This window comes from Rana temporaria, chromosome 9, assembly GCF_905171775.1.
Source record: "Rana temporaria chromosome 9, aRanTem1.1, whole genome shotgun sequence".
Taxonomy (NCBI): Eukaryota; Metazoa; Chordata; class Amphibia; order Anura; family Ranidae; genus Rana; species Rana temporaria.
In genome coordinates, this window is record NC_053497.1 from 65,985,734 (window position 1) to 66,001,626 (window position 15,893).

At 41.5% G+C, this 15,893-nt stretch overlaps 2 protein-coding genes across 2 annotated transcripts in view; one reads left to right on the forward strand and one right to left on the reverse strand.

Moving 5' to 3' along the window:
• The window catches only part of IL13RA1 (interleukin 13 receptor subunit alpha 1), an 88,988-nt gene extending 74,461 nt beyond the window's left edge, over window positions 1-14,527 (forward strand). The window contains exons 7-11 of the mRNA XM_040323694.1: window positions 357-502; window positions 3,334-3,481; window positions 6,546-6,642; window positions 9,903-9,966; window positions 13,899-14,527. Coding sequence (XP_040179628.1) covers window positions 357-502; window positions 3,334-3,481; window positions 6,546-6,642; window positions 9,903-9,966; window positions 13,899-14,003 — 560 coding nt within the window. The 3' untranslated portion in view covers window positions 14,004-14,527. The remainder of the gene's footprint in view (window positions 1-356; window positions 503-3,333; window positions 3,482-6,545; window positions 6,643-9,902; window positions 9,967-13,898) is intronic.
• Window positions 1-15,893, reverse strand: part of LOC120913614 (interleukin-13 receptor subunit alpha-1-like) — a 292,879-nt gene that overhangs the window by 142,891 nt on the left and 134,095 nt on the right. The window lies entirely within an intron of this gene.

Genomic DNA, 15,893 nt, shown 5'->3' on the forward strand with positions numbered 1-15,893 from the left:
TAGATTTTCTTCCTCTCTGGTCAATGCAACGTCTCACTCGCAATCCAGGGAGAGGTGACAGAGTGGCGCCATAGTAGGATGTGAGTGATTCATTTGCTTTCCTAGCAGTCATGTCACTGGTGAGCTGTCCCTAGAGGACCAAAGTATGTATGCAAGTTGAAGCTTCCGTTTCTTTCACAGAGAAATATTCTGTTGGCCTTTCAGGCTGCAAATGGGATTTGAATTATAGTGAATGGAGGACATTGCAAGTATGTCTGGGTACTGCTCTAAAACACATATTTTTAATACCATACCATGTGATTTATTTTAACCATTGTCTGTTAAATTGTCATCACATCTTTGTCATTTTATTTTAGCAAAATTAAAGCCTCCAGTCATACGTGCCCACCGCACTACAAATGGCAATATACACATCAGCTGGAATGACACGGAAGTGTATAAAGATGTGCTACATGAAGTCCTAGTACAAAAATCTAATAGTGAAATTCATGAAACTTACAAGGTAGGGACTTTTTTCGAATGGTTCTTGAACATAAAAAAATGCTGGAATTTTAGGATAGAAGTACACATGAAAGCTGGTTTAGCTTAATATATATGATATAAAAAAAATATATAATGTTCTTTAGCAAGGAACATACATTCCACATTAATAATTATGCTGCCAACATTAGTGTGTGTTGCAAATTGTCTCCAGCATTGCTCCTGTTTCTATATGCTGGAGGCTGCCATTTTATTGAAGCCCAGAGCCCCTGAACAGCAGTAAATCATAAAGCCAAACTAAATATCCTCAATATATCTGTTTAAAAAAAACTGTTACATTCCTGGAATTTTGGGGATTGATAAATGTCATATTTGCTTGTGTCCTCAACCAAACTGTCAAACCATCAAATGGCTGGTGTCACCAACGGGTCACATGTGCAGCACCATGACAGTTGCAGATCAAACAGAATCAGCTTCCTTGGCTGTAAAGGATAGGAGGGTTTAACTCCTCTTTAAGGCTGTCAGCAGATTGGCAGTGCCTAAAGATGGAGAGCAACTGATCATGTGCAGAGCAGGGTAAAATAGTATTTTACTGTATTTTAAACAGTATAGACACTTATGTGTAATGTTTTACATGGCTATACTTGCAAAAAGGACCATCCTAAAGTGATCTAGCAGGACTTCATTTTCTGACTAAAGTTCCACCTTAAAATAACATAATAGTCAGAACATCTCTGCTGTATTGTGCTGAACTCTCCCATATGAAATGCATAAAGGAGAGCCGTTTTACCTGTCAAAATGATTTGCATTTCTGTACATCCAAGTTTTTTCACAGCCAGGTAGATGACACCCTTTACAGTAAAGGATTACAGTGGTGTCTGCTCTCCACCCCACCCTGCTGACTGGACAGCAAAAGAGCAACATCAGACAGATGAGGTCATCCCTCTACTCACTCTGTGTCCTTTCCTTTGTCAACATATCTGCATGTAATATAAAAGGTGAAAAAATGCGCATACCAAAAACAAAACTCAAAAGAAGCAGCAAACTTAAAATGTTATACAACATATAAACGAATAATACAAAATGGGAGTTGCGCTAAAAAACTTGGTATATAAGTGACCATATAAAATAAAAAAATAAAAAGGAGTTGTGCTAGAAACACCTCGTAATGATGACCAAAAGGTCAACTGTGTAAATAGTCCCAATAAATGTACACATACAAAATTGGTGAGGAAATGTGCAATTGTCCAAACAATAGGAAACAAATCCAATTCCGTAGCTAATGCTGGATCAATATCAGGGTAAAAACGTTCAAGCTGACCCTTACCGGAAGAATAGATCCCTATGGATCAAAATGAGCAATCCGTGATGTAACCAATTGAAGATCCAACATAGGACAGTTGAGAAGCTCCCACATCAATGGACATCTGCATGTAACTCATTCTAGTCCCGCCCCTTCTTCTACCACTCTAAGTACTTGTACACTAAGAACTAAGTACATTACAAGAGACAGATGACAATTCAAATTCTGCTTCTTGCCCTATTTGCATTTAAAAAAAAATATGTTATTAATTAACTAATTAATATGAAACTTCATGAATGTGTGTCCTTAATACAAAGCTCTATTAGTTTGTGTCTTTTACATCTGCCTGAATTTTAAAGTGGTTGTATAGTCATTTTCTACACTTTGACCTACAGGTAAGCCTTATTACGGTTTAGGAGATATTCCCCTCGCAATGAGCCGCTGACTGCAGCGGCGCATGCGCACAGGGGATACTAGCTGAGAAAAATGAAGTTCAATGCTTCCAAGCATGCGTCAACTTGATTCTGAGCATGCAGGATTTTTAACCAATGGACGTTCCCACAGACGATTGTTTTTTTTCTATCGGTTTTTTAACCATCAGATAATTTTAAAACAAGTTCCTAGTTTTTTCACCGATGGGGCCCACACACAATCAGTTCGTCTGATGTAAATGGTCCATCAGACCGTTTTCATCAGACAAACCGATCGTGTGTACGCGGCATTAGACACTGCTCCAGTATATACAGCTTTCCTCTCCGTGTGCATCCCCTCTTATATATGGGGTATAATAGACCAGACAGGGCATGGCAGCTCCATTGTTGGCGCCAAAAAGCATCGTCATGTGACACCTCAGTCACATGATCACAGTCGCATCCTCAATAGTTATGTACATCAGGGCTAGAGGGCAGATTACCAACAAAAGTGGGGAGGCAAAAAAGGTGGAGGAACTGCCACAGACCAATCGCGGCACAGTGAGTGATGCAATGACGTAACGCACGATCACTGCACATGTGCAAAGTCATATTTCCATGTCTATACGACGCATAGATGTAGCCATAGAGATATGCTAATGTAAAAGCATGATGCATGATCTCCAGACGCACTCACTGTCAGAGAGTTCTTTGCCATGTTTAACTTCCAGTGACAAGTATGAGAGAGTGAGAGCGATAACAACAAATTTGACACACCTGCTCCCTATTCACACCTGAGACCTTGTAACACTAACGAGTCACATGACACCGGGGAGGGAAAATGTCTAATTGGACCTAATTTGGAAATTTTCACTTAAGGGTGTACTCACTTTTGTTGCCAGTGGTTTAGACATTAATGGCTGTGTGTTGAGTTATTTTGAGGGGACAGCAAATTTACACTGTTATACAAGCTGTACACTGACTACTTTACATTGTAGCAAAGTGTAATTTCTTCAGTGTTGTTACATGAAAAGATATAATAAAATATTTATAAAATGTGAGGGGTGTACTCACTTTTGTGAGATACTGTGTGTAATAACTGAAATTAATGACTCATCCCAGCTCCTTTTTATCTTTTAGGATATTATAGGTTTAAGCAAAGAAATTCCCAATGCTGCTTCTGATGTCACATACACTGTGAAAGTACGGGCGAGGTTATCACGATATTCCACAGAGTCAGACGGCCATTTTATTTGGAGTGACTGGAGTGAAGTGCAAACATTGCAAGGTAAAGTTAAGAGGAACTATGCAATGCTAACAATGCTGCCTCCTCAATTTTCAGATCAATAGTGATGTGCAGAGAATTACAAAAAGCTACTATAAATAAATAAATGAACAGATTAATGTACTATATACTGTAAAAATAATTTAAATTGTTTAATTACCGGTAACACATAACTGAATAAAATAGGGGTCACCTCTATAGCTCCTAAAACCCTGTACACACGCTCGGTTTTCTCGGCGGTAAAAAGTTTTACCGCTGAGAAATCCGAGGGGAAAGCTGAAAACCCGGCAGGAAAACTGCCATGGAGCTTTGGCCTGGGAATCCCGGCCGTGTGTATGCTCCATCGGCACTGTCTGGCAGTCTTTCCCATAGGTAAGTAGTAGATCTGGCGGAATCCCGACGGGAAATTAGAGAGCAGGTTCTCGATTTTCCCAATGGGATTCCTGGCTGTTTTCCTGGTGGGAAAAATGCTAGGGAGCATACACACATCCGATTTTCCCGGCCAAAAGCTCTCCTGGCAGTTTTCCTGCTGGGAAAACCGTCCGTGTGTACGAGGCTTAACTGTTATGCCGCATACACACGATCATTTTTCGGCATGAAAAAAACGACGTTTTTAAAAAATGTCATTTAAAATGATCGTGTGTGCGCTTCACATAATTTTCCGGGTTCTGAAAAACAAAAAAAACATTTTCCGAACATGCTGCATTTTTAACGACGTTTTAAACAATGTCGTTTTTCGGGTTGTAAAAAATGATCGTGTGTGGGCTAAAATGACGTTAAAAACCTGCGCATGCTCAGAAGCAAGTTATGAGATGGGAGCACTCGTTCTGGTAAAACGTACATTCGTAATGGAGTAAGCACATTCATCACGCTGTAACAGACAGAAAAGCGTGAATCGTCTTTTACAAACACGAAATCAGCAGCCCCAAGGGTGGCGTCATCCGCATGGAACTTCCCCTTTATAGTGCAGTCGTACGTGTTGTACGTCACTGCGCTTTGCTAGAGCATTTTTTTAAAACGATAGTGTGTGGGCAACGTCGTTTTAATGATGAAGTTGGAAAAAACAATGTTTCTTCTACATGCCGAAAAACATAGTTTTTTTCATGCCGAAAAATTATCGTGAGTACGCGGCATTAGACATGTGCACTGTTGGTTTTCGTTTCATTCGTTTTTTTTGCTTTTTGCTTTTTTTGAAAATTTTCGGATTTCCGAATTTTCAAACTTTCAGGTTTTCCATCACAGCTGTAATAAATGACATTTTTGGTTTTGGGTTTATTATTGCTTTAAAGTACCAGTAGATATGAAACGATTAGCTCACATCTGTGGCTTCCTTCACTGTTTATGGATAAAGCTAGACATACATGCATTATTATTTTTTTTGTTCAATCAGCTATGTGAATGGGTATGGGGTACATTGTACCCCTACCTATTCACCAAAAAAGTAAAAAGGACAATTCCTTTACTTCCATCTTCAATCATGGTGCAGACGGACCCGAAAAATAGAGAAAAAGGCTCTGCCTCGATGGGAGGCGTCCCACAGATTGCTGTCTTTAGAAATGTAATTCTGCTGCGGTATTGTTATAAACATGGGACAGATGCACTACTTTATGGGCATCCTAAACCTGAACAGATTTCCTCATACACACAAGTTATGCCGCGTACACACGTCGGAATTTCCGATGGAAAAGGTCCGATGGGAGCTTTTCATCGGATATTCCGACCGTGTGTATGCCCCATTGGACTTTTTCCATCGGAATTTCCAACGGACTTAAATAGAGAGCAGGTTCTCAATTTTTCCAACGGGATCCGTTCATCTGTATGGAATTCTCACGGGAAAAAGAACACGCATGCTCGGAAACAATTCGACGCATGCTCGGAAGCATTGAACGTCTTTTTCTCGCCTCGTTGTAGTGTTGCGCGTCACCGCGTTCTTAACGCTCGGAAGTTTCGAGAACTTTTGTGTGAGCGGAATTCCGTTGGAAAAAACATCCACATTTTTTCCAACGGAAATTCCGCTTGTGTGTATCAAGCAGGGCATTAGGTGGATAGAGGAATCCTCCCCACTGTGGTAGCGTCTTCTGACAGCTGGGACTCCTTCAGTGTCAGAATACACTGATCAGGGATAAAGACGATTGGCTGCAGCACTGATCGAACAAAAACTTTCCAGCAAACCCGTTTGCAAGAAGTTGCTAATTAGATTGATTTCTCACAAATGGCAATGGCCAGAGATGGATTGAAATATGGCCAGTCCTTGCCGAACCTGCCAAATTTCAATCTATCTATGGCCAGCTTAACAAACAATCTAAAGCACGATCGGATTTTCGGCAAAGCAACATACTTTTGTCCAAAGGGCGTTGGCCAGGAATTTGTCTTGCATACAAACGGCAAAGAATTGTCGGCCAACAAACACGAACGTAGTGACGTACTAGATGTTCTACGTGGTTTTTCAGCTCCTTAGCTCCACCCTTTGGGCACCTTCCGCTAATATTGTTTTTGGTGAGGATTGCTTCCGAGCATGCGTGTTTGGACTTTTGTCCAACGGACTTGTGTAAACACGATTGGAAAATCCAACAACAGTCCACGGAAAATTTTAAAGCCTGCCATCCAACATTTGTCTGCGTAAAATCCAACAACAATTGTCCAATGGAATGTACAAACGGTCAGATTTTCCGTCAACAGCCTGTCATCACACAATTCCCGTTGGAAAATCCGATCGTGTGTATGAGACTAAAGTAAATCTGTCATGGGAAAAATTCCAGGGTTCGTCCTTTCTGAATTTCTTATCTTTTCTGATTTGAAACTACACTGATGGTTATATATCCTAACCAATGATAACGCTGTGGATTTTAACAGGTTGGCAAATTCATAGAGTAAATACAAAACTATGGTAAATATTTCCTGCCATTCCAGAATCTGGTTTTATAGATTCCAAATACTTAGCAGTTGATCAGCTCCGGTCTATAGGGAAATTGTATTTTACAGTTTTGTTCCGCTGTCTCATGAATATTTAAAACAATGTTCAGAATGATTTATGCAGAATGCTTAGGTGTCTGTTTTTATTTTCTAGGAGTGAGCAATGGGCGAGATATATCCATCCTATTACTTCTATTAATACCAGCAATAATTATTGTTGCAGCAGTCATCCTGCTCATTTACATGAGAAGGTAATTTCCTGTGCTTATGACAACACTAGTATAGATGTTCCTCTGTCTACCTCTCTGTTTGTCTTTTCTTTTTTCTACCCCCCCCCCCCCAAAAAAAAGATAATCCCTATCAATCTATCCTATCTATTAATTCTGTCTATCTATCTATCTATCTATCTATCTCTCTATCTATCTATCTATCTATCTATCTATCTATCTATCTATCTATCTATCTATCTATCTATCTATCTATCTATCTATCTATCTATCTATCCCATCTATCTGTGGAGGGTACCAGATGCATAGATTTCCATGTTTGTTTTATTTTAAGCACATGAATAGAACCTGAGGCACTAATTGGCTTCAAAAAAGGGTGAGCTCGGGGCGCAGAGCACTGTGCCATGACCCCACCCAATTTTGTGACAATAGCGAATTAATGTTTGCTATTGCCTTCCTGCTTCTCCTCCTGCCCAATTAGGAAGTGGGTCGTAAGACCTGATTGGTCAAGAGAAGAAGCGACCATTTTGGCTGCCGAGGAGGAGACGCAGGGGGAAGCCACTAAGGAGGGGATGCAGGAGGAAGCCGTCGAAGCTGCTCGTGACCTAGATGGTAGTGCGGGGCTGGTGGGCAGACAGGCGAGCGATGGGGGTGGTGGGTGGTTTGCCGAACGACCGAGCGGAAGGGGGATTTGTTACTGGGGGACTGACCGAATGGGGATGGGGGGGTTTGACTGACCAACCGAATGGGGGGGTGGCGTGTCCTTTATTTGACGCCCCCCAAAAATGGAGCACCAGCCGCCACTACTATCCATCCGTCTGTCTGTCTATCTATCTTACATTACTGTAATAGAGTATTTATATTGGGTCGTGTTCTATAACCACTGGCCAACCAGTATTCGTATTTATACAGTATCCAAGTGGTTTACCAGGGTTATGGCTGAAGCTGTCAGCCATAACACCAGTATTTTTTCTCATGAAAGTGGTCTGAGCAGCTAGTTAGCCGCTAGATAGCTTTCTGAAGCAGCGAAAGGGGTCTTTTGCTTTGATCTTTTGCTTTTGAAGGTAGAGAGGGGACCTGTCATTACGTATTTCTATTACAAGGGTTGTTTACAATCCTGTAATAAAAGTCATAAAAAAAAAAAAATTAAAGGAACGGTGTAAAAATATTTTTTTTAAAAATAGGTAAAAAATCCCCATCCCTCTGTGCTCACACGCAGAAGCGAACGCATATGTAAACAGTGTTCGCACCACACATGTGAAGTATGGCCACAAACGTTCAAGCGAGAGCAATAATTCTAGCACTAGAGCTCCTCTAAAATTTTAAAGCGTCACCTATGAAGATTTTTAGATCAATAAAAAAATAAATAAATCACACCTTACCCCGAATAGTAGATTATAATATTGCTGGACTATACCTTTTCAGACCATACTGGCATTTTTTGCACAGGAACACTCTACCAGGAATATCCGGCATTCATACATCAGTACCATATGCAAGAACCCTAATGCCGTGTACACACGATCATTTTTCGGCATTAAAAAAACGTAGTTTTAAAAAAATGTCATTTAAAATTATCGTGTGTGGGCTTCACATCATTTTTCGGGTTCTGAAAAACGACAATTTTTTTTTTCCGAACATACTGCATTTTTTAGCAACGTTTTAAATGATGTTGTTTTTTTCGGGTTGTGAAAAATCGTGTGTGGGCTGAAACGACGTTAAAAACCCGCGAATGCTCAGAAGCAAGTTATGAGACAGGAGCGCTCGTTCTGGTAAAACTACCGTTCATAATGGAGAGGGCACATTCATTACGCTGTAACAGACAGAAAAGCGCAAATCATCTTTTACTAACTCGAAATCAGCTAAAGCAGCCCCAAGGGTGGCGTCATTTGCATGGAATTTTCCCTTTATAGTGCCCTCGTACGTGTTGTACGTCACCACGCTTTGCTAGAGCATTTTTTTTAAACGATGGTGTGTGGGCAATGTCGTTTTAATGATGAAGTTGGAAAAACAACGTTTTTTCTACATGTTGAAAAACATAGTTTTTTTCCATGCCGAAAAATGATCGTGTGTACGCGGCATTAGGCTCCATATCCCATCTAGGCATCCTGGATCGTTGGTGATTCTGCTCACGATCCCTGCACTAGCGCACTACAACCGTGTACATTGCATGTGGTTGCAGGGAATTTGCAGAGCGGCCCCATTTACTTGAAGTGGCAGGTGGTATAATTTCTGCCCTGGCTGCAGCATGTGTACGCTCCCAGCTGCTGCCTCTTCAGCTAAAGTGGGTAGCTGCTGGAGGCTGATAAAAGAGCGGCTAAACCGCGGGTTTTACTGCCCCCCCAACCGCTAGTGTGAACGAGCCCTTAGGCCCTATGTACACAGGACGCTGCTAAACGTACGTTCAGAGGCAGTTGGTCGCTTTTTTCAACTGCCCCTGAACTCATTCAATGTTATTCTATGTGACCATGTACACAGTCTCATTTGTTGCAGTTTTTAGGTCAGTTGCGTTTAACAGCGTTTCTTTGAAAGCAAAAAAATTGGTTCAGACACCGACGATTTCCACGTTTCAGACGCCAAACTTGACTAAACGCGGTAACCTGAGTTTAGCAGCGTTAGGTTTATAAGCGTTTTTTTTTTTTGCCCATTTAAAAAAAAATTAACAATTCTAAACGCAAATGCGGCAAAACGTCGCTAAACGCAGTATGTAAATGCCGCAAAACGGACGTTTTAAACGTTGGTTACTATCTGTCAAGTTAAATCGTTCAGAAGCAGTTGTAAAAACATCCCGTATACATGAGGACTAAAGGCGGCCATACACGGTTCGGATTTCGAAAGAATTTTCTTTCGAAAATCGTATGAAAGAATTTTCGTTCGTATTTCACACCGTTAGTGGGCTGCAGCAACAGCCGATTTTCGTGCGGCAATCAAATTTGAGAAATCCGAAATTTTTAGAAAAACGAACGATTTTCTGATCAATGATGGGAGAATCGTGCGAGAAAGGTAATAGACAAAAAAAACGCGCATGTGCAAGAAAAGAATATTCCCCGACAGAAAAGAATATTCCCGGAGAGAAACGAACATTCCCGGCAACATGAATATTTTGTCGGCCGAATTTCGAAAATCAATGGTGACATCATCGGATCACAAAAAAAACGAAATTCGACCGTGTATGGCCTGCTTTAGACAAGGTTTTCTTTAAAAAGGCTCCAAAATGTTCCAGATTTTATATTTTTCTTGGTCATGCCATTTGTTTGAATCATATTTTTGTTTATACTATGTAGGTTGAAGATTTTGATTTTCCCTCGAGTTCCTGACCCTGGCAAAGTGTTATCCAGTGACTTGCAGGTAAATACTGGTTCTCTAAAGGTGATTGTAATGGTTCGTGTTTTTTTTTTTTTTTTTAATAACTAACATGTCATACTTACCTGCTCTGTGCAAGACTTTTGCACAACGCAGCCCCAATCCTTCTTTTCTGGGGTGCCCCAGCAGCCCTCCTCCTCGGGTGCCCCCACAGAGACCTGCCTACCAGGGGTGCATCAGAGCAGGCATACTTACGAGTCCCGCTGCTGTATCCATTGACACAGACAGCAGGACTCGGCCCATCCCTCTGTTCTCGTGTCACTGAAATTGATTGACAGCAGCGGGAGCCAGTGAGGTAGCACACACATCCAATTCACTGGATATACACACACAACACCAAATTTTCAATCATCCCCACACATGTGGAATGTGTTGTGGCGATCGGGCATGCCATGTGGATGTTTTCTTAGCTGGGGGGGGGGGGTTCCTTGCCTCAGCTTCAGAACAGACAACCATTTTGGGGTCCACTCTTCCTCAATGCTAGCCAAGCACAGTGCTCTAGCCGACCTTTTATTTCTGTACCCAACTCCTGATGAATGGCATATAACCATGAAACGCGTCGAGTTTCCATGGGGTGCTCAGTCAAGTGTGGTTCATTACCTATTCACTGGCCCATATATACCATTATAGATTCCAAATGTTGAGTACTATGCAACTATTAACGACTTAAGACCCGGACCAATATGCAGGTAAAGGACCAGGCCCCTTTTTGCGATTCGGCACTGTGTCGCTTTAACTGACAATTGCGACGTGGCTCCCAAACAAAATTTGCGTCCTTTTTTTCCCACTAATAGAGCTTTCTTTTGGTGGTATTTGATCACCTCTGCGGTTTTAATTTTTTGCGCTATAAACAAAAATAGAGCGACAATTTTGAAAAAAATTCTATATTTTTTACTTTTTGCTATAATAAATATCCCCCAAAAATATATGAAAAAACATATTTTTTCCTCAGTTTAGGCCGATACGTATTCTTCTACCTATTTTTGGTAAAACAAATCGCAATAAGCGTTTATCGATTGGTTTGAGCATTTACAAAATAGGGCATCGCTTTTTTGCATTTTTATTAATATATTTTTTTTTACTACTAATGGTGGCGATCATCGATTTTATTTGTGACTGCTACATTATGGCGGACACATCGAACAATTTTGACACATTTTTGGGACCATTGTCATTGTCACTGCAATGACAATTGCAGTTTGGGAGTTAACCACTAGCGGGTGCTGAAGGGGTTAAGTGTGACCTCATATGTGTTTCTAACTGTAGGGGGGCGGGGATGGACGTATGACCGCCTTTCCCTATATCAGGGAACAGACGATCAAAGACAGCGCCACTGTGAAGAAGGGGGAAGGTGTGCTTCCACCTCTCCCCGTTCTTCAACTCCTGTGACTGATCGCAGGACTCCGGCGGGGATCGGGTCCGCGGGTCCCGCGGCCTCAGTCGCGGCTGGGCATTTAACAATGCCGTGCCATTCTGCCGACGTATATCGGCGTTAGGTGGTCCTTAAGTGGTTAAAGAGGAAGTAAACCCTCTTCTTCTTTTTTTTAAACATCCTACAATGGCAAAGGCATAATGAGCTAGTATGCATAGCATACTAGCTCATTATGAAGTACTTACCTGAGATCAAAGCCCCCGCAGTGGTGTTCTGTCACCTCCTCTGTCTGGGCCATCTCTGTACGATTCACTTCCGCATATCGCTGCTCCGCAACTGTCCTGCATGCCAATGCAAAAAGACAGCCCTGACTGTAGGTGAAGTGGTAACTCTTCTTGTAACGGTCATGGGTTAACACCGTTTACGATCTTCCATTCCACCAACCACGACAATTTATCCGACAATCCACAATCCAGCAGACAGGACCCATTCCATTCCCCAGAAGGACGAGACACACGCTCTGTCTCTGGTTCAAACGAATGAATGCTTTAATGGTAACTCAGCCTTGTTATATACAGTTACAAGCATGCTACAGTAATCACAGGGACAATGAAACTCTCCACCCAAAACATCACACAATGGGTGCTTAAGGAGCCCCCCTCAATCCACATCCCAGACAGACATTCTGGCACCGCATCTAGAGGAGTTAATTACTACAGCTGACAAGTCACATTCCACATCTATTATCAAAACACAAAACAGTGTCATTAGCATACACAATGAAATATCTTAGGAGCAGACGTAATTAGCACGATGGACAACAGAATGCAATCACAGCAAGCCCCCTCACTACAGCCAGGTGGACTTAATTAGCATCTCAACAGTCTATGTTACACATTGAATGAATTACACTCTATTGACCTGTTGAGGTCAGAATAAACCACTTTTCATTTTCCAAGATCTCCTGCAATACATGAATTATCATTAATGTCCCATCTCATGTAATCCGAGATATCAGTTCTCAGTCATCCTATGCCCCTAAAGGACATAGGATGACCCTAGACCCAAGAGTCATTAGTGAAGCTGGCACATGAGTACCCCGCATCCTTCAAAAGTCTCTGGGTATCACGGGCCATTCCGTTACACTTCTATTGACAGGAGTTTCCCCTGTAAGCATGCTACCCATCGTGGCTGTGTGTGTGCGTAACAGTGGAAAATAAGATCTAAGCTGTATTATTCTGTGCATGCTTCCTGTCTGTCGTGAAAAGGCCTCAACCACTTCCCACAGGAAGAGCTCTGATTGTTAAAACAATGTATGCATCATTCTTTATAGCTAAGTTGCAACACATTATAAAAAATATCTGCTTGAATGTTGGAAGCAAGTGCATAATATAAAATTATCATTCTCAATAAAGGGGAATCACTTCTGTTGATTACAAGACAAGTACCAACACTTGTGACATAAACTTAGCTGTTCGGAGATGCAGAATAAAGTAGAGTGGGCCCTTTGCTTTGCTATTTGATCCATCTAGCTCTTGCCAATAGACGGACCTTTGCAAAGAAATAAAGCTGAACAAACCAATCAGACTAATTTCCACTGTTGAATAAGACATTTAATGATACGTGTGGAGCAAAAAGCTGGCAAAAACAGGTGGTTGTCTCACCAAGAACTATGGATGGTAGGGCATCTGCCTGTACTCAAAGTTGGCAGGATGACACAAGCAAAGGTAAACACTTGAACTCTTCAGAACCTGTCGTACAAAGATTTCCCAACAAAAAGCCTCTGTGTAGGATAAGAAAAGTTTTGAGAATCGGAAGCACTCCTGATTGGCAATCAGGGAAAGTCTACAAGACCAAGTCCTCAATCAGTTGTTTTTGGCTGGAAATAAATCTGCTTAAACAAACACATAAATATGCTTAAAGCGGAGTTCCGGCCACAATTTCACTTTTTAAATATAAATACCCCTGTAATACACAAGCTTAATGTATTCTAGTAAAGTTAGTCTGTAAACTAAGGTCCGTTTTGTTAGGTTGTTACAGCATTTAGACACTTTATAAAATAGAAATTGACTGGGGCCATCTTAAGTGTGGGCATCATGAAGCCAGACTGTATGACTTCCTGGATTTCAGCCTTGCAGATCTTGCACATGCTCAGTGCTGCACAAACGGTGTAATAGGTTTCAGATCAGGTTTCAGCACCTGTACTGTCCATGTCACATGATTCTTCGAGACTGGGGAGTGCACAGACTCCTGGAAAGTTACACCCACTACATTCCCAGGAGTCTGTGCGGTGTAGGTTAGGAAGCTTAAGCACCTAGGTGCAGGAAGAGGGAAGATTAACTATTCTGCCTAGCAACAACACTTTGAAGGCATCTAAAAAAAAAAAAAATGTCTTAAAGGACTAATGACATTTTTTTAAAACTACTGATGTAATGTTATATTTATGGGTGGAACTCCACTTTAACTTATACGGTATTAAAAACTTTCATTATCTGTTTCTATTACATTAAAGCATTTACAGTATTATATTTTGTTTTTCTTACAGCAGTGGCTTAAGAATGGCAGAACTGTATACAATGAGCCGAGGAAGGAAGAGATATGTCCTATCTCTATGTTGGAAACCCCTCTAACATCTCCGCCCGTGGAATAGCTCTACATTCTTCTAACCAAATGGAAAATGTGAAGACAATTTCTATTCTGGTCGTTAGGTTTACATCTCATGACAGCTGAAAGTTAAACACAAGCATTGTTGCAACTGATCACTGCCGTGGTTTTCGAACTCTGGACTCAGGTGATGAGGAAAAGAACTCCACTTTGTGTATATATCCACCAAGTAGAGCTAATGCTTCTGACCTCTCATCAACAGACGGGGAGGCGGGGGGGCTGAGCTTTCCTATGATGGGAACCATTATATTACCTCCTGTTGTGTCCGTGTTACGTAAAGCTGATAAGGTAGCCAGTCTCAGTACTTGAGGTCATACATACTTACATACTATAAAATACTCAGGAAAAAAATGTATTGGCCTGGCCACCAATGTTGCAGATGAATGCAACAGCAGAAATTAAAGGGAGGTGTAGTGTTTGCTAAGAAAAAGAACAGGACACTCTATAGCTTAAAGCGGAGGTTCACCCATAGCGAACACCTTTTCCCCTTAGCTTCATGCTCGTTTTGTCTAGGGGAATCGGGTATTTGTTTTAAAATATGATCCGTACTTACCCGTTTTCGAGATGCATCTTCTCCGCTGCTTCCGGGTATGGGCTGCGGGACTGGGCATTCCTTCTTGATTGACAGTCTTCCGAGAGGCTTCCGACGGTCGCATCCATCGCATCACGATTTTCCGAAAGAAGCCGAACGTCGGTGCGCAGGCGCAGTATAGATCCGCACCGACGTTCGGGTTCTTTCGGCTACGAGTGACGCGATGGATGCGACCGTCGGAAGCCTCTCGGAAGACTGTCAATCAAGAAGGAACGCCCGCTCCCGAAGACCCATACCCGGAAGCGACGGAGAAGATGCATCTCGAAAACGGGTAAGTACGGATCATATTTTAAAACAAATAGCCGATTTCCCTAGACAAAACGAGCATGAAGCTAGGGGGGAAATAGAAAAAAAAACGAATTAGGTGAACTCCCGCTTTAAGTAGCATACAGACGCCTCTTCTTTCTCAAAAGGTTCATGGCTAGTTAACGGTATTTATTGTACATACTGTATTGTCTATTGGTGACTTTGTATATAAAGCAAATGCATACTGCCTCCAGTAGCACATCCCTGCTATTCAGGATATTCAGATACCATAAAGGGCTGACTGATATTTTCCACTAGTTCAACTGTGATTAAAGGGTCACTAAAGGAATTTTTTTTTTTAGCTAAATAGCTTCCTTTACCTTACTGCAGTCCTGGTTTCATGTCCTCGTTGTTTGTTTTTGCTTTGATGTTGCTGTAATTCCTCTCTGTTCTGGACACTTCCTGGTTGTCTGTTTCCTGATCACCACAGTACTGGGAGATTTCTCACTGTGGTGACTAATCAAGGAGGTGTGATTACTGTGTGCCAGCCCCACCCAGTTTCGTTTTACAAAGCATCACTGCCCTCTATTGGCTCTTTGTCTCTGTACGTCAGAGAACCAGGAAACAACAGCAAAAATGAAACTAAACTGCAGGTACATTATATGATTGTTTTTTTATCTATTTTTAATCATTTTTAAAAGGAATCAGTTAACTATTATGTCTCTATACCCTGTAAACAGTCATTTCAGAAAAAAAAAAAAAATGTTCCTTTAGTGAACCTTTAAACTTGAACTCCAAGGTCATAAAAAAAACTATACTTGCAGCGGGGCTGCATCGTTCAAATGCGCATTTAAGCTTAGGGTACCATTAAAAAGCACTTTCACTTACCTTTTCAATCGCACCTGCATCCTCCTACTCTCCATGCAACTGGTCCCCCACAACTGCTTCTCTTTGGCCCTCTGTCTGTCGGTTACACTTCAACATTATTATGTACATGGTAGGAACAGCAGTCCTGCATTGTAGGTGAGGACACAGATG